Source organism: Ruditapes philippinarum, unplaced genomic scaffold (genome assembly GCF_026571515.1).
Source record: "Ruditapes philippinarum isolate M1 unplaced genomic scaffold, ASM2657151v2 ctg3180_1_1_1_1, whole genome shotgun sequence".
NCBI classification, from domain to species: domain Eukaryota; kingdom Metazoa; phylum Mollusca; class Bivalvia; order Venerida; family Veneridae; genus Ruditapes; species Ruditapes philippinarum.
The window spans coordinates 109315-128921 of NW_026865826.1; the positions used below are offsets into that span (position 1 = coordinate 109315).

General features: G+C 32.8%; 1 protein-coding gene across 2 annotated transcripts in view; it reads right to left on the minus strand.

Annotated features, from left to right (window-relative positions):
* LOC132730442 (THO complex subunit 2-like) overlaps positions 1 to 18394 on the minus strand; it is a 46579-nt gene extending 28185 nt beyond the window's left edge. For both annotated transcript variants that reach the window (XM_060716368.1, XM_060716366.1), the window contains exons 1-20: positions 18235 to 18394; positions 14927 to 15077; positions 14470 to 14521; positions 13903 to 13979; positions 11600 to 11721; positions 11218 to 11351; positions 10368 to 10528; positions 7825 to 7911; positions 7127 to 7276; positions 6692 to 6864; positions 6113 to 6311; positions 5530 to 5690; positions 4988 to 5089; positions 4509 to 4593; positions 3971 to 4064; positions 3150 to 3230; positions 2321 to 2417; positions 1685 to 1802; positions 897 to 1076; positions 249 to 413 (exon numbers count right to left, since the gene is read on the minus strand). In XM_060716368.1, coding sequence (XP_060572351.1) covers positions 249 to 413; positions 897 to 1076; positions 1685 to 1802; positions 2321 to 2417; positions 3150 to 3230; positions 3971 to 4064; positions 4509 to 4593; positions 4988 to 5089; positions 5530 to 5690; positions 6113 to 6311; positions 6692 to 6864; positions 7127 to 7276; positions 7825 to 7911; positions 10368 to 10528; positions 11218 to 11351; positions 11600 to 11721; positions 13903 to 13979; positions 14470 to 14521; positions 14927 to 15077; positions 18235 to 18299 — 2454 coding nt within the window. In that variant the 5' untranslated portion in view covers positions 18300 to 18394. The remainder of the gene's footprint in view (positions 1 to 248; positions 414 to 896; positions 1077 to 1684; positions 1803 to 2320; positions 2418 to 3149; positions 3231 to 3970; positions 4065 to 4508; positions 4594 to 4987; positions 5090 to 5529; positions 5691 to 6112; positions 6312 to 6691; positions 6865 to 7126; positions 7277 to 7824; positions 7912 to 10367; positions 10529 to 11217; positions 11352 to 11599; positions 11722 to 13902; positions 13980 to 14469; positions 14522 to 14926; positions 15078 to 18234) is intronic.
* Positions 18395 to 19607: the final 1213 nt, after the last annotated feature.

Below are 19607 nucleotides of genomic sequence, written 5' to 3' on the forward strand. Positions count from 1 at the left end.
TCAAATAAGAAATCAAAGCAAAGGCACATGATATTTAATGTCATCAACATGAACCACTCTGCAATAGAGGCCACTTTGTAAAGTTGATACAAGTTATTTGAATACTGACAAATATAAACATTTCATTAACTTTTTTATATGATCCAAGAATTTACAAAACAATAACTTGCCCTTGAAACTGATTCATTGTATTCCAATCCCTTGACTGTATTATCTTAAACAATAACACTGACATAATGACCACTTACATTAACATCGTAACTGTAGAGTGGACGTGACAGGAAGAAAGCTGCATCTGGAGGAACATGAAATTCTGAAACCATCTTCTCAATAGGGGGTAGTTTCTTTACAAACTCCTCTGTACTTAGCTGCATTGATAGGAAGCTACCAAACTGTACTAATGTGTCCTGACACTGAAAATATAAATATATACTATATACCTAACTTTTGTGATGAAAATATAACCATTTTCAACTGAAGAAATACCAAAATCTGGATCTACATCAGTTTGTGTCAGTCAGGTTATGTTTTATGTCAAACAGTGTAGTTTTTTTTTACGTCAATTTCTGGTCATATGTTGATGCATAACAGGCTAACAGGCTTTCCTGGGTCTCTGCAAGTGACCAACATATTAATCACACATGACTTCTGCATCAGCAGTGAGAGACAAACAACCATTTGACTCAATGTCTGAGATCAGTTGTCGAGAAATTATGCCTTATCACGGAATCGAAGTGGCAACCTCTGTATTACCTATCTATGCTTTTCCTATTTAGCAAACACTGAAATCTATTCAGGCATCAATAGACAGGTCTTAATTCAAAGTTGACAGATCCCAATTCACAAATTTAGCTGGGTATACGTTAATGGTAACTAAGCAAATAGCATTAGCATACCTGATCATACAGCTTGCCAAAATGTTTCAGATGTCTAGCTGAGCCCTCTTTGTATATAACAGCATCCCTGTGTTGAGATATCAACAGGCACAAAGCTAGAGCTAAATCATGCTCCAGTACTGTATCCTTCAAACGGTTGGACGACTTCTTTGTGTTTCGAACCTGAGTGAAATAACCTCCCTGAAAAATACAATTTCTTAATCAAAATGATGTTTATAACTTTAAATAGGAGATTTTGTAAAATTGATCATTAACAATACAATATATTTTCCACTGCTGCTAAATTTGATCTAGAATCTGGCAGATAATCTTAAATAATAAATAAAGAAATGAAAACAAAAGAATTTTCTTTAAAAGGCACAGTTGAACTTATCAAGTAACATTAGATGTTTAATTACGATTTTTTTCCCTGAATACTTCACATAAAACTTTATTTATATTAGAAATAAAATTAAAAATTTCCTTCACATATCGTTACACCATTACCTCAAAAAGATATCCATCAGCGCTAACATTATTTTTAGAAACAATACAAAATTAAGACCGACCTACTATTCAGGCTATTTTTCTTCAGAACCACAAGTGGTCTTATTAGTGGGGTTCAACTGCAAGTGTAACTATTGGTTAAACACACATTAATGCTTTGAAAATTAACCAATCAGATGCTTAAACTGAAATCTTGTCATTTTAAAACTTTGGGTTAGTAAAATATAAAATCAACACTGACAATAACCAGTTGGCTAATAGATCTCTTGCAAACATAGAGTAAAAAAAAATCATGATAATACCTCTTGTCTAAGTAGTTCTCCACCAGACATGGCCTCAAGTTGGTCCATGGTGATTTCCTCTGAGATTTCTATACCGGACATCTTTTGTACAATCTCCCTCATCAATAACAGATCAATACTGTAATATATTTCTGAATGTTTATTCTAATGTTTATTGAACTATATTTCATACTTACTAGTACATATATTTGAAAATTTCACATCTTTGCTGGACAAAAATTACAATACATTTAATAGAGTGGCATATATTGTGTAATTGATAATCTTTTTTAATCTCTTTACTAGTTTAAGTCACTCAAACACCACTTAATAAATTTAAGAAACAACTGAACTATTGTACTTTTTAAACCACATAACATTCTATAACATATATGAGAAAATAATTCTGACTGCTAATATTCTACTAAATACTAAACCTAAAAAAACACCAAAAACACCATTAATTAAAGCTACCTGACTCATGATTTGAGACCTATTTTATCTGGCTTATTGGATATACCTTACTCACATGCAACTTTAACTGATAAAGGTAAATGTTCAGATAAATTTTTACATTTAAAGCACAAACCATCACCTGTTTTAAACCATCAATATACCAATGGCATCTGAAAATAACTGTAAGAAATAGAAACCTACCTTTTGCCAGCTTTAAGCTGATTTGTCACATATTGCATCATCCCAGCTAGATCTACTTGATATTTCTTACATATAGACCCAGCAAAATTAGCCAAACCTGAAACATAAGTCATTTATTTATTTGGTTGGGTTTTACATCGTACCTACACAGTATAGGTCATATGGGGAACATAAGTCATTAAACATCATGCAAGATGGTACATTCTTGTATATCAACCAGGATTTTCTATTGTTAACATCCGTGCTAGAAAACCCTGTTTAAATCCTCCATATTTTAAATGATGTGCACTTTTTATGAATGAACTGTGTTCTTGGCATGGTGATATTTTGCCGATATGAATAAAGTTGTAACTACATACCCTACTATAAGATAGTAGTTTTCTTAATTTCTTTCCAAAATATGATTAATATGTAATATGCAAGAAGAATCAAACACCATCTTTCGTTATGTTTGGGAATATCTAGCTCTTCGGTCAACTGTTTAGCGGAAACACAACAGAACCTCTTAACCATTGTAAACACTTTAACCTTTGAGTTTAGCTAGATATTCTGGTCTTTACCAGCAGCCGGTATAAAATTTTTACAATATAATCTCTGAAGATAAATTACCATTCAAAGTTTTACCCTTACTCTGTAAAAAATTCTGGGATTGATTTTCCCAGCTTTAAATTTGAGTACAGACCATTATATATTTAAGGGATTAAAATAGTTCCGCAGCCAATAGTAGAGCCCGGCCTTGTTAAATACTGGCAGTATGGCCATGTTAAATCACTGCAAGCATTTACATTTATTCAAAAATACAAAATCTTGAAATATAAAATAAACCTACTTTGTAACCATGTTGACAGACTGGTTTCATCAATCTTCATTTTCTCTTTCTCTGGATTGCCCACAGCTTCTATTACACAGACTGGTTACTAGTTAAGGTATTCAAATTACATAATTTGTACAGTTTGTTATAATTACCTTATTCCTAATTGAACCTAATACAAAACAAAATATTGCCACCTTTTTTTTCAATTTGTAGGAACTTTCTAAGCATTTTTAAATAATTTAATCTTAACTTTAGGTAGAGAATCTATTCAATTAACTTTAAATCCAATTCGCTGGCATTACAAATTTTGATTCTAGAACCAGCTACTATTTGTTACAAGGGATTGGGAAAAAAGTCAAATGCTAAAAGTATGCAACCAACTTAAACATATTAAAACCACAGAGGTGTGTAAAAAAAATATTTGCTTGAACAGAAACATTTAAACACATTTGAGCTGCGTCATGACAAAACCAACATAATGGGTTTGCGACCAGCATGGATCCAGACCAGCTAGTGTATCCGCGCAGTCTGATCAGGATCCATGCTGTTCGTTATCAGTTTCTCTACTTGTTATAGCGTTTGTAAGTGAACAGCATGGATCCTGATCAGACTGCGCGGATGCGCAGGCTGGCCTGGATCCATGCTGGTCGCAAACCCATTATGTTGGCTTTGTCGTGAGGTGGCTCATTTGTTGAATTTTTTAACAGATTCATTGCAACTTTAGCCTTTCTTTTACATAAGACTTTTTTTTTCAAGAGAAATGACATTTGACAACACAAAGTATATATTCTATATAAAAGTTTCTCTTCTAACAGGTTATTTCTCTCAAAGGATACAGACTAAAATATCATATGAGAGATTGGTCAGGTACTTCAGGGAGTCAACAACAGGTCCTATAAGATTATCATACTTCTCAATCTGTCTTATCACCTGAAATAAAAGATAACAGTCATCTTACTGTCATTCAAAAGTTCAATTACTAAAGAAAAGAGAGAGAAAAAAAAACAACAACACTTTCAAAGTTTCATATCTCATTGTCTTTCAGAGACATTAAGAGCTTGTTTGAAAGTCACACAGTAAAAATTTTCTTCCATCACAAGAAGACTAGGGATGATTCTTATTTAGAGAAAAATTACCAAAGAAAAGCAAAATTTATATTAATTATAATCTTCAACCCGGTCAAAAAATGTGTATAAAAACAATAAAATAATGTCGTTCTTTAAATATCAAGAAAAAAACTAAGTTTCAGATTAATTCTTTTTTTTTTTGACTGCCTAAAACTGCATATCTATATTTTTTTCTAATTAATCCAGATAAGCTTCAAGTGATACACTAACAATATTTGTATGAAAGTAGTTGCACATGGACACTTACATATTCAAACAGTACACCAGGGTTACTATGACTCAGTTTACCGAGTTGTCTCCCAGATTGTTTCACATTCTCTTTAGATAATCTCCTGAAAAAAAAACATCCAGATAAACACATATATGTGTACATATTATATGATTTCAACTATCAACATGTTTTGTATGTTGATCTAATTTTTAAACAGTATTTCAGGTCAAATACAGCATTTACTATTATAAAGTCAAAGTATGATACAGTATTTACTATTATAACGTCAAATTCAACACACTGTTGCCAAATGATGTACATTTAAAAAGAAAACAAATTCCACACCACAGAAGGAAAATAAATTCAAACTTGATATACATTCACCCTACTAAGAGTATATTTGCCCTTTAGCATTTTATGATTCATTTTCTACCATCATGAAAATAAGTAGCAAGTTTTTATGAAAAACATCTTCGTTACTAGTCAGAGAGAAAAAAATACGTAAGATTTCTTACTTCATTATATATTTAGCTTTCTCCAAACAGTCAGCCTTCACCTTGATCAAGCTTGGGTGTATGTTGTACATCTCATTCTTCCAATTTCCATACATACGATACCTAGTTAACAAAATAAACTTTCTCTTAATTTTACTGATCACCTATCTACCTTAGAAACAGATATATATGCAATGAGAAATTCATTAAGTTATTTCTTACCTGTCAGATTGAACTGAATTAGGCTAGTTATTGAAAATTACTCATAAATTCTAAAGAAAATTCATAGAAATTCTAGTGATTCATATAGGTTATTGTTTGTTCTTGTGTGTGTGTAAAGTACAATATAAACTGTAAACATTTAAGATAAAATGTAAAACTGTTAACATTTATAGCCAAATGCAATGCTATTTTGACTTTTACTGGCACAGTTTCAATTTTCACTTGGACTTTCAACATTCTTAATATTTTGTGTTTTATGTTGTCCAATATTGAAATAAGCTCCATTTTTGATACAGCTGTGATTTAACTTCTTCAGCATGAAAAACTAAGACAATTCTCACCTGAGTTCATATGGGAACAACTTCACAAGTGTCCACAATTCCTCGGATATACAACAGTTACATGTGAGAAACGATAAACTGGGTATAACAACTTCATCTAGTATACTTAATAAACCAAAGTACATAATGTTATCTTCTACACTCAGAACCCCATGATTCCTCTGTAAAGAAAAACATATAAATTTATATAGATATTTTTACAATTGAAAATCTTAAAATTTAAATTGAAATTGTTTTTTATGTAAAACTCCTTAAGCCAATATACCTTGCTTATAGAGTTAAAACATTAATACAATAACTAAAATGTCTTGAAGCATCACATAATTCATGTAAAACATTGTACATATCTTACAGCAGAACAATATTCATGTAAAATGTCTTGCATTTATATCTTCTTACTTTAAACATCACTTAACAGTATCTAATTGATGAAAACTCTCTTAAAGCAATACCTTATTCATGTGCAACATCTTAGAGCAGTTTTGTTTTTTTACAGGCAAGTGAAAGGGCCATTACCTTAAATTTGGGGAAAATTAACATAGTAAGCAACTCTTAAATGATGTAAAACATCACATAACAATACCTTATTCATGTAAAACTTGCCAAGCCTGATCAGTTTTGCTAGGAGTACAGGATCACAAGCGGCATATGGACCCAGGTAGGTAACCATTGGATACACCAGTGTATATACTTCCTTGAAAGTTGTGGCCAGCTGTACCTCAGATCCTAGCTTTCCTGGTTTCACCCATTTTGCCACTATTTTTGTACTCATGCCACTATTCCTGAAAAATAATTCAAATGATGAAAATATTTTCTATATCTTTTTACATATAGAAAATAGAATAAGCTTCAATCAGGTAGTATAATGATCAACATTGGGTAGAAGTTTACATATAAACATCAGGGTTTTCATTTTTATCTCAGGCAATATATGTGCCAACGAAAACAACCAATTTTGCCAAAAGGTCAAGGAGAATATTTTAATCTACAGAATGAAAATACAACCGATTTTTAAGCCTTTCAACTGCTGATACAGAATGCCAACCTGTTAATAATAAAGAACCTGATAAATTTACAAAAGCAAAAATAAGAAACCGTACTGTGTTTCAGTCACTGACCGTAACCAAACTACTATAACAATATAAATAATATTATTATTTACTTTCTGTATACAGGATCCATAACTGTATGTATAAGGGCACACAATGCTGCTGCCACAGGTTTATATGTTGTTCCAAAGAACTCAGGCAGCCTGTCTAAAATAGACTTGGACTTCTCCCATGCTCCAATATTCAACAATGCTTCTACAAGACCCAGCTTCTGATTATTCTTGTGCTGAAATAGTAGGAAAAAAAATCAATTAATGCACAGCATAAGTATGAATACAAAACACTGTAAAATATCTTATGTTTCATTTTGGTTTTAAGTCACACCAATGCCTTAATAAAATATTATAAAATTCATGCATTAGTAGTTCAGGAAGACCTGAGACAGTCGTTCTTTATATTATGTCAGATGTATTTATCCACCCAATTATAACTATAATCATCCAAAAGCTTAATGAATAGCTCGCTCAAAGAAAGAGTAAAATATTTACAGGATCAATTTTGATAGTGTCCTCATCTTTTTTCTTGTCCTCATTGGCCTTGTCTGACAGATTAACAACCATCAGCTTCCTGGCATACTGTTTGGCATCATTCATTTCCTTCTTACTGTGCTCCAAGATAGTACTGTCTGGTGGATATAACTGTAAAATAATCATTCAAACAGTTTTCACAATGTACATACAATTCAAACATTTATCAAGACTTGTTCTCACAAATTTAATTTTCAGGTATTGTAAACATTTTAAAAAATATTATAAGTTGTAATTTTATAATTAGTAATTTGACTAAAAGAATTATTTTTTTATTGTTCTTGAAATTTTTTATTGGTTATTCTTTCTGTTACTCATTTGTACTGTCTAATCACAAGTTTTGATTTTCAAACAACTCAGAAAAACTTTTACTAGTATTCTTTTACTTTATATGTATAATGAGTAGGCATATATGTCCCTAATTTACAATTAAAAAAGATACATGTGAAAATGTTGACATTCACTTGTGCAGGCAAGGCTCTATAAGGCTATTAACTTTGAAATCAACGGTTGTGATTTACTGTTATAGATACATAAACATTTCTAAAACAAGAACATAATTATAGCAAAGGTTCCCATTTTATTTACAATTTCACTGTTACCCAAAGTTTCTTAAACATAAAGTTACTAAGCCATTAGAGGAGATAAGATAAACTTACATGTGGGTATAATGTATCCAACTGAACCAGTTCATTTTTCATCAATAAGGCCGCCAGCTTGAACAAAGACATAGGTGTCTCATCATCCTTTATAAGAAAAAGAAATTAAGATATTAGTAAAGAGAGACCAGGTATGTATTCTATGTTTAATGAGGGTCTATTAGCCCATTAAAGCATTAAATGCAGCTTTTGCTGTCAAGTACGAACGCCATTACGGAGCATTAGCCAAAGATATTAATTTTAGCCAATAGTAGGTCACTGCATTGCTGTCAATCAAAATCTAAATGTACAGAAACACGAGACGATATGAAAAAAGGAGGTAGCCATTAAAAGGGCTGTTGGTGTTGTAGAGATCAGACATGCATGTGTCATATTAAGTGACATTATACCCATCAAGGAATTAGAAGTGTGTATGCATTTTAAATAAATTTACATTTTGCCATAAAAGATTTTATATCATACTTCATAAAAATAAACAATAACCTATGACAGTATTGATATTTCTACACATATCCTTCCAAATTTATGAAAAGATAAAAAGAGTGAGGTAGTATTTCCATAGTTTAGACAATTTTTATTTTTCATCCTCAATATAAACATTAATTATTCAATTACCATTTTTTATAGTCATTCTTTTGAAATATAGCATATTCAACTCAATTTGACAGCTAAAAATATCAGCACAATGCCACTTTAAGATGAAACCAAAATCTATTTCTAAGTAATGTACATATAATTAAAGCCTGCAAGTATTTAATATACACAAAAGCTGCTGAATCGACCAGCTGGTTTGAAAGAATTGATATGATTACTTTAACAACCAGGGCTCCAGATAAGATGCGTATACGCGTAAATTACGCATGGAAATAACACGTTTACGCATTCAAAACAAAATTTAAGCGTATGAAAACGCACACAAAATTCAGGTTACACATTGAGCAACATTTATTTCGCGTAAACGTAACCAAAAGTAAACTCGGTGATTATCTTATTTTTAATTTCGTCTGAACGCTTTGCAAGCGTCTACCGGTAACTTCCTTTAGTTCCGACCACCATCGGTTGTTATCGTATGTATAGAATGGTGGTGGAAATAACTTCGTATGCAGTCTAACGGTAACTTCCTGTAGTTCCGACTATATTCGGTTGTTATCGTATGTATAGTAAGGTGGTGGAATTAACACAAATTCATAAACATCCGGTACAATGTCGCTGTCAAAAGTTAAAACGATTGACTCGTTTTTTCAGCCGAGAAAAATCGAGTAATTGTGAAGGTTATAATTAACAAGTTTGTTTCTTTAAAAAGAAGCATGCGAGAGGTCTTTTTGCAGCTGTTGAAGATTTGTTTATTTCGAAAATATTTGGAGATATAAAAGGCATCAGAGATTTTTCAAAACGGGCATAAAGTATGTTAATCAAACAATTTTAAGTCCCAGATTTACATTTATAAAGTTTATATCATTTGATTGGAATAAACAATATATACTGCTGCATGCCTCCAACCACAATATGGCAAGAAAATCAAATTTGTTTGGGGTCCGCCTGGGCTCCTTGCCACTGGATCATGTGGTGGTTGCGTTCATTGAACGCCGCCTTTCCTTGTTGATCTTGTGTATCATATTTTTGAGAAAAAGTTGTGCTATTTGCGCCAAAAAATCTCCGTTGCGTACTTAAGTCATACCAGTTCAAAAGTGAAAGTAGCAGCAAATTTTCGGTCATTTAAAAGTGCATGATGACAGTGTTGCTATAATGTTCACTGTTCTTAATTTTCGGAACATAAAATAGTAAAACGCTATTCAGAAAACAAGTATCGATTTATACAGTTTAAAGGATTAAAAACGGAATGAACCATTGCTCGTAGTGTTAAGTAACTATAAAGATATTTTCTGATTTTTCCTTGTACCGATTTGTTCACTTCGATGTTTAATTTTCGTTTAAGTTGAGTCGTATTTTGAGGTGGAGCATGCTCATAACAATTTCTGTAGACTGATTCTAATGTTTTAAGGCTTAAAATGCGATGCATTAGCTTCAATTTGATACGCAAAAATGGATGCTGCCAGCAATCATTCTCAACACTGTGGAGAGGTCTGATGACCTCTCCAATGAAATAATTAGCGCTGCCACGTATGAGCAACAGAAACATGCCTCAGGTTCAGACAAAACGTATGCCGTTTGGAAATGCAAGATTATAAACCAAGGGAGTCCAAAAAGCAAAAGAAATGACTTTGACATATCTTGTATTACAAGTATAATAAAACAATAAACATGGACGCATAATAAATGTTTTACTCTTTAACATACATTTTAAGGAGTAAAAATACTCCTGCCAAATTTCAGATTTCAAGTTTTACTCATTCACAAAAAAATCAATGAGTAAATACTCATTGCCCTAAAAAATTATCTGGAGCCCTGAACAACTATTGTAGATGTATGGGTTACAGTGCATTTCATTCTTTTGGCATGTCTGGAAACCGTACCTATTCCTTTGTAACGCTGACCGGTTTCATAAAAGGATAAGATATTTAATCAATTTAAAAACTACTTACCTTAAAGAACTGAAACTTGAAGCCGAGGCAGTGGCACAATGTTATATTGTCCTTCACATATGATTGTATTAATGGCACATAAAAATCTTCTAATTCAGGACGGTTCTCAAATGATTCCAACAGGATATCTATTACTCTGTTTGGGTCCAAATTGAAACATCCTGAAATTTTTTCATAAAAGTTTTTATCTCTTATCATATTAAATATCTGAAATAGAATTGTCAATCATTGAATGTGGACAAAATCATTCATTCTATCACGAGCCACATTTTTCCCTATTGAAAACAAAAAGGACCCATAGTGTGTAAATATGCAATTAAATCACTGTTGACCATCTATATTTCAACATGTGACGCATTCATTAAAAGACTAAATGTTGAAAATAAGTATGGAAACCGGCACAATTTAGCTTGATATCACGTACAGCAGTATTTATTTGTTGTTCATGTATAACAATCAAAATAATATTGTTTGAATGCTCACCATTGTATCACTATGGCTATGCCCTCTTAATATTATCCAAACTCCAGTGATTTTATAAATCGATAAAATCAATGTTGGGGGATATATTATTTCTTAATCATTTTCAGGAAAATTACAAAGTATATTCTGAATGGCAAACAATACAGACCATGATCAGATAGACAGAACAAATATGCTGGCATACTCTCATTTGGGAGTTCTTATGAAAAGACTGTCAATACCAGTCCTGATGAAAACAAAATGGGAATTCAAATCCAGAAGAGCTCATTACATGTTTCAGGGTTAAAATAATGAATATTGTCACTAATTATTTGACCTTGTTCTATTTAACATACCACTGTAAATCAAGTCAATATAGATACATTACCAATGAGAGATTTTATATTTTGTAAGACAACTTCTGGTGTAAGTTTTTCTGTGATTTCCTGATTGAGTTCAGTGACAAGCTTTGAATAACCTTCACTTTCTTCTCGTAGAAGATTAAACTTTTGTTGCTTGTAGCTGAAACAAAATACAAGCATGATAAATAGTAACTTTTTATTCCTTTAATCATCAAAATATCACAATATTTTAGTATTCTTTTAGTGGATTTTTAAAGTAAAATTCGGATACTTTTTGTTTTAGGAAAGTTATTTAAACCTCTACAATAAAATTTAATGAATACTTTCCTCACACTATATTCAAGTTAAATAATGTACATGTATATTAATATAATTACAGGGAAAAAAAAGAAATAGTTTAATACATACTACAGTCTGGTCTTTATTTTTACATGTTTTTGTGTGAAAACTGTTTTATTGGGTACCAGTCCAGCATTCTCCAAAGTATCATGATCTAACCGGGACTTTGATAGTGCTTCACATTCAAAACTCTGCAAAAATCATAGATTAACATTAAACAAATAGCCCTTAAAACATAACCAATGCTCTGAACACATTTCCTAGTTACTGACAAACTGAGAAAACATTAAAAATTTGATTTATGAAAGAATTATCATTTCACTTCAGTCATTCACATGTATCTGTATAAGGCCAAGGGATTTTCAAGTCAATGATCTGTAACTTAAAAATCTGATTACGCATCAATTAATTTTGTAAAATTGAAAAACAAGAGGACCTGGATTGCCTTTAATCGCTCACCTGAGGATATGGTTTATATGAACAAAAATTCATTTCTAGTTCATGCTCAAGTGAACAAAAAGACAAGAAATTGATACTGTCGGCATGTCACACTGTAAATTGAATGTCACCATACCCTACCAAGTGAAGTCACTAATATCAGACTGGCCAGTCATGACGTATCCAAATCATATTTCAAGTGACATTATGCTCATTTTTTTTTGTCAATTTCAGCTGAATTGACTATATATTTCAAAAAGATTGACTGTTGAAAAATGGAAAAACTGTAAATATCAGAAAATGTTTATGATAAAATATAAATCTGCCTAAAAATAACAAGAGGGCCATGATGGCCCTGAGGTCGCTCACCTGTATATAGGCCCCCCAACCCCCACCCCCCCAACGTTGCAGGGCCAATTTAACCCAAGGGCTTTTATTTGCACAAACTTGGTAGACACCCATAAGAAGATGTTTCATGCTAAACAGCTAAGCTCTAGCTCATTGGGCTTTTTAAAAGAAGATTTTTTTAAAGTTTTTACTTTACTATACAAATATAGTTAAAAACAATGACACCCCTGGGGCCGGGCCAGTTTTGACCCCAGGGCTTTTATTTGAACAAACTTTGTAGACACTTACTAGAAGATGTTTCATGCTTAATATCTAAACTCTAGCTATTTGGGTTTTTTCAAAGAAGATTTTAAGTTTTTGCTATACACATATAAAGAAAATCAATGACCCCCGGGGCGGGGCCAATTTTGACCCCAGGTCTTTTATTTGAACAAACTTTGTAGACACTCACTAAAAGATGTTTCATGCTTAATACCTTAACTCTAGCTATTTGGGTTTTTTCAAAGAAGATTTTTTAAGTTTTTGCTATACACATATAAGGAAAATCAATGACCCCCGGGGCGGTGCCAATTTTGACCCCAGGGCTTTTATTTGAACAAACTTGGTAGACACCTATTAGAACATGTTTGATGCTAAATATCTTAGCCATAGCTCTTTGAGTTCTTTAAAAGAAATTTTTTTAAGTTTTTACTATATGCATATAGGGAAAATCAATGACCCCCCCGGGGCGGGGCCAATTTTGACCCCAGGGCTTTTATTTGAACAAACTTGGTAGACACTTATTAGAACATGTTTCATGCTAAATATCTTAGCTCTAACTCTTTTGGTTCTTTAAAAGAAGATTTTTTAAGTTTTTACTATATGCATATAGGGAAAATCAATGACCCCCCGGGGCGGGGCCAATTTTGACCCCGGGGCTTTTATTTGAACAAACTTGGTAGACACTCACTAGAAGATGTTTCATGCCAAATATCTAAGCTCTAGCTCTTATGGTTTTTTAAAAGAAGATATTTAAAGTTTTTTTCTTTCGGTTGCCATGGCAACCAGAGTTCTGCATGGAATTAAATTCTTTGAACAATTCTTAAAGGTGACCACCAAAGGAACATTCCTGTGAAGTTTGGACAAAATTGGCTCAGTGGTTTATGAGGAGATGTCATTTAAAGTAAAAGTTTACGGACGGACGCCGGACGGACGCCGGACGAAAAGCGATCACAAAAGCTCACCCTGTCACTTTGTGACAGGTGAGCTAAAAATACTGCCCACAATCTCTTTTGAAATTGAATGTTACAGGTAAACTCAAATGGATATTTACAGAAATATCCTTCAGTCATGTGAGTTCTAACGATGTAAATTATAAAACTGAAAGAAACTACAGTGAAACGTAAATTTATTTTGACTTTTGCCTGTTCACTCACTAGACAAATGTAATTATGTATATGGGCATAATGTCACTTGAATACTGTTTTCTTTTTGTACATGTTTCGTTTAATACAAAATGAAACTTCTGTTTGAAATTCTAATCGTGATAATCCTTGGTTAAGTAATTAAAATTTATCAACATAAAAAATAATGAAGTCTACACTTACAAGAGCAAATGTTTGCACTAAACTGTAATATCTGTCCCTGGCACCTTTAACTTCATCAACACAGTTCAATTCTACATCTGTAATCATAATTCCAACATTGATATGCAATACATGTATTTTATATTTCCATTTCAAAAACACTTGCACAACTGTTTTTCTTCATATTGTCACTGTATTGTTTTGAAAACAAAACAACAGATAAACACCAAAGTGTCAATTATATGCCTTAATATTACACAAAAAATGTTCATGTACTTCATAAAATTACAAAACAACACTATTAATCATAATAAGTAAAGGATAATATTTTCAACACAGCTCTCTTTTCCTTCTAAAGCAGAGGCAATTTTAAATGCATCTTCCCCTCAGGGTAACATGCAATTTTAATACCCCTAAAGTTCAATTTACATTAAGTATTTTTCCCCTTTTTCAAAAACAATGTCTAACTACAAAATCTAAGTGAAGGGGCGACTTCCTCTGTCTGCTGTATAGAAAGCTGTGCATCAAAAACAATTCGACAATGATTACAGTACTTATTAGCAATGTTATCAATAAAATAAACCTTACCTAAAAGTCCAAGGACATCAAGCACCAAAGACACAAAATCAGGATAATTTTCCTGAAAATATATAAACCTCAGTATCAGTTATGATTCAGTATAGGGAAGAAAGACCAGTTATCACTATTTCAATCCAAGACTAAGCCATTCTATGTAGAGTTCTTGAATAAGAATGCAATAGTCAAAAACAGGAAAAAATTTCAACAAAAAGTACACCTTTGTATCACTATGTTGAATACTAAACCTTTTATATCTAAGTAAAATTACATTTTTTTTTTCAATACAAATGAGCCAACATAATTGAAAGCTGAACAATACATAACTACAAATCATTTAAAACTTGCATATTGTTTACAAAATATGTTAAACAAAGCGTATATGTTTAAATTTGAAGAAAATATAATACAATATAAATACCAACATGTAATTCAATTTTTAAACTTATCTATTCAATATTATACAAACCTTTAGGTCAGCAAAGGCATGAATGGCTTGTTCCTGTTTCAAGTTTCCCCTGACCACATGTAAGCACACATCATATACAGCTTGCCTGAAGTCATGACTACCAAGACTCGCCAACACTGTCTTATCTCCTACACCATTGCAGTAGCGTATACTGTGATACAAAAATAAAAACCCATTTAATACTTATATCATTATCAATGGCTTCTGTATGTAAATTTAGTGGAAGCATAAAGTGTGTTTCCAGGGCTCAAGCTAGGTTCAAAATTTAGGGAGAAGTGGGGAGACTTTAGGGAGAAGTGAGGAGATTCAGTTATCGATGTTTGTTGTATGTTATCGCAATTATGTTGACTCACTGTACATATCTTATTAAATGAATTGGATTTGTGTTACAACAGAATATTCAATTTTAATTTAAAAGTAGTTTGAAACAAGTAATAAGAATGAGTATCATGTAATGCAACCATTGCATTAAATGAAGATAAAAAAGCCATAGTTGATTCCTATCATGGATCATATCATGGGTGGATTAACAGTTATTCCCTTCTGATTTAATATTAGAAAGCTTGCACCGGACATTATATTCATATTCACTTATGTTGTAAAGAAAATGAAAGCAGATAACGAAAGAAACGATCTTTAATTAAACTTCATTTGTAATTAATACAGTGTAATACGCCGTCAATTTTATCAAATTTAACTCGTCGACAAAAAAGGTTATCATAACTTTCATTTAAAATTACCGTTACAGTTATATGTCGAGCGGTCCTCTTAATTCTGACAATCATTCGATAGTGAAAATTTAATTGACGTTTGATCCGTCCATCATAAATAATTGTTACGGGTAGTTGTATGTTAGCGATTTAATGTTTGGCTTAATAATGTCGCCTCGATTAAAACGTGAATTACGATTGGTTTCTTGCACGTATCGGTAATGTCGCCGGGGGCGGAGTCTAATTGTTCCTCGAGTGTCTGTTAATTAGACTTTTATGACATGTTGGTAAACAAACGGATTAATGACATTTCGCGTTGATTGAGATGCATGACAGTCCCTTTTTCCGGCGGCGAGGGTAAACAAAGCAAACACACACAACATGTTATTCACAGTTATTGTTATGATGGTAATTTTCAATAATGGATCAATAAAATAGGGCGACTTCATCTTCGCTTTCATGTAGGATGTCGGCGAAGTCAGACGGAATTCGGCGACTATTTTGCCCGAATCGCCCACTAGCTCGAGCCCTGGTTTCTATATTTTCCTTGTCCTTATTTTCTTCTTTCATAGAGTTTCTCTATAAATTTCACATTTACGAAAAGCCAATGTATGATGTTGACACTTTTGGTCAATTCTTCACCATTTTGGTCAATTTGTCCTGAGCGAAAAAACTTGTTCTTATTTTGGTCAACTTCATACTAAATATTTTATCATATCAGGAAGAATTCAAGAGCCGTTAATATGACTGGGTGCTTGACTTTACTCAGTGCCGCTGTCCAATTGAAGTATACATTCTCTTTAGTTTATGAAATCATGATATTTCGTCTTTTAAACATTGTCAAAAATTACAAAAATTGGTGGAAAGCAAGTTCTATGTTCTTGAATTGACTGTTATATTCTAGAATAAGCTTTGGTACTAAGCCAGGAGTATACGGAAGATTCATTCCACTTTCGTTGGTTTATTATGTAACAAAATGGCCAAACACAAATAGCACTTTTGCAAAAAAGAATATGGTCCTTAATAAAAAGAGATGACCATTCTCTAAAATACGGATTCATTGGCGCTCTACGGGGGACAGTAACTGGATATCTAATGTCACACAGCAGTGTTTTTTTTCACCAAAATATTCGGCGAAATTCTCCCCATTCCCCACTCAAAATAGTATGTTTTTTCCCCCCTCAAAGCTGAAATTTCCCCCTATAAAATGGCAGCCCAAGTTTGCCTGCAATGAATATCATTTTTTTTGCAACTAACTGCCGAAAAATGCTTTATTTTATGCCTGTAAGACTTACTGTTAAGCAAGGTTTTTCATATAGGTAAGGGGAGCTACTCCTGGTATCCCAACAAGTTTATCATGTGACACATCAATATTTTAGATCCGTATAAAAATCCCCCTCCTATTTCATTTTTCCCCCTCCAATGGGCACCGACCCCCTTCCCCCAAAAGTGAAAAAAAACACTGCACAGTGAGAAAAATGTGCAGCCTGAGGCTGACTGGGACTGGAACCCTTGGGATACCTTACTGCTGCTCTACTGACTGAGCTATCCGGCCACTTACACATCTTCTCCCCTAAATAATTAACAGTTCTAAACCATGACATACTCCCCTTCTATATTGAAATTCATCCTCGAATTTCTAATGGGTACAGAGAAAAATGTGAAATTGGACTCGGAGCTTATACTATCACTGTCCCATGCTGGATGCCAAATGTCACAGGGTGAGATAAATGTGCAGCCCGACTGGGACTCGATCCCCTGGACTCTAGGAAAAATGTTCAGCGGCTCTACCGCCTGAGCTATCTTGCCGCTTACACATCTTCTCCCCTAAAAAGTGAACAGTTCTGAACCGTGTCATACTTCCCTGCTGTATTGAAATTTGTCCTCCAATTTAACAGAATTACAGAGCAATGTGAATTAAACTCTGAGCTATATTCACTAATTCAGTCATGGTCCCCCATTGGGCGTCAAATGTCACAGGGTGAGAAAAATGTGCAGCCCAACCCGGAATTCCGTTCCGGGTCTCTACTGAGCTTTCCGGCCACTTACACATCTTTTCCCCTAAATAGTGAACAGTTCTGAACCATGACATGTACAAATTTTGTCCTGAAAAATACATCTATCGATACAGGTGTCTAATCCAGGAGATTGCAGGAGACTTGGCTCATTCACATGATAGAGACTTTTCATCCGTAGACGCTTGTTTAATTGAAGTGCTTTGTATGAAGATAGACCCATCAGTTTTGTTCGGCAGTTACTTCTGTCATTAACAGGCATTCTATTGAATGTCAATTTGTTCTGGACATGTGACATTCCACAATATACAAAAATTAGTTGACGTATAGTTTGCACAGTCAATTTAAATTGATGTATAAAATACTTAGAGCGGAATAAGAAGGGGCCCGACTCACATTATGCTAAGCGTCTGTGCATAAATTGATTATTCTGGAAATCAATTTTGTTTTCTTATTTTTTTTTCATTTGTCAGGAACAAAATACGAAAAAATAAAAGGAGATTACATTTTAATTTTACATCAAAATATTCTTAAAGAATAACAATATAAATCTGAAATAATGTATTAAAAGATTTGCACGTACAACTCTTGCTTTCCAGACTTTTCCCAAGATTTACAATGTTCAACCGTCACACACGACGCCGCCATCTTTTCCAGTGACGTCAATATCACCGGTTAATATCGTACCCGAGCGGCAACGTACCCAAGTCGTAATGTTTTGGAATTAATTATTTTTTAATGTTGTCAAGATTCTCCTGAATAAAAAAGTGAAAATGTTTGATCTGTTGGTCGAACAAAAAAAAAGAAATATAAAAGTGCTGTAATATAAACATATAAACATAAGTGTTGGGTTTTTGGAACCGTATAACTAATATTTTATCTCACTAAAAAGCGGCCGGAAAAAATTAAATGTCCAGAAGGGAAAAAAATTGAGAGAACCACTTGTATATATTACTCCCTTGTTTACATGACAATCAGAATTATTCAAATATGCAGGTCTTTATCAAATTATAGCCTCAATTCATTTCATTCAATAAATTGATTGCAGTAGAACTAACGTCATTAATAAATTTAAATGCTTATAGCTGTACATTAATTTTTGCAGGGTCTTTCAAAAAGAATGGTCCCAATTTTAGGAAAAAGATTCGGCTGAGTCATGTGATTATTAGGTCATCTACAGACCGTGATCTGGCATAGTACATAACCGTTCAAAAATCAAATTATATAAGATAATGTTTTGTTAAATTTATATAAAAAAAAATACTGAAAACTAATTCTGGCTATATTACATTATCAGTTTTTACTTAAAAAGTAACAATTTTATATATTTGCAATGAAATGAGGATTTTTTCTACTTGAAAGAACATGATTGCATGTTCGTTTTGTTCAGTATATAATCAACACAGTGTATATTTTTATCAGGTAGACCTGCTAATTCATAAGAGATTGTAGAGTGCAATAAATTTTCCCCCTCGCACAGACTGAAACAATATTCATTCTTTTACATTAAAAACACTATATACAGACCCTTTCATTTTGACATCTTCACACAAACATTAGATTTAAGTTTTAGCTTAAACTATAACTATTTTAGCTCAATTTGTGAAGACTTCTTGTAGGTAACGTATTTTTACCACTCTCGAATCCGATTTCTGGAGCAAACCACTTCTGACACAACAACTTGAAACGTGGTCGGGTGTTACGACCACTGTATGCGTTTAAGATAGGATTCTTGGTTGAGAAACAGGTATATTAACCATATGTGCACCGATCCAATAAATTAGAAAAAAGGCACGTTTACTATCTTTTTATTATTTTTCAGTAACTTTACATTTCATAAAGTACTTATTTACCATGCATATCATGTGATGGGCATCATTAAAAAAAAAACAAATACCCAACGAAAACTGGATGTTCATAAAATGACAACTGCCAACTGCTGAAATGCAATATTTT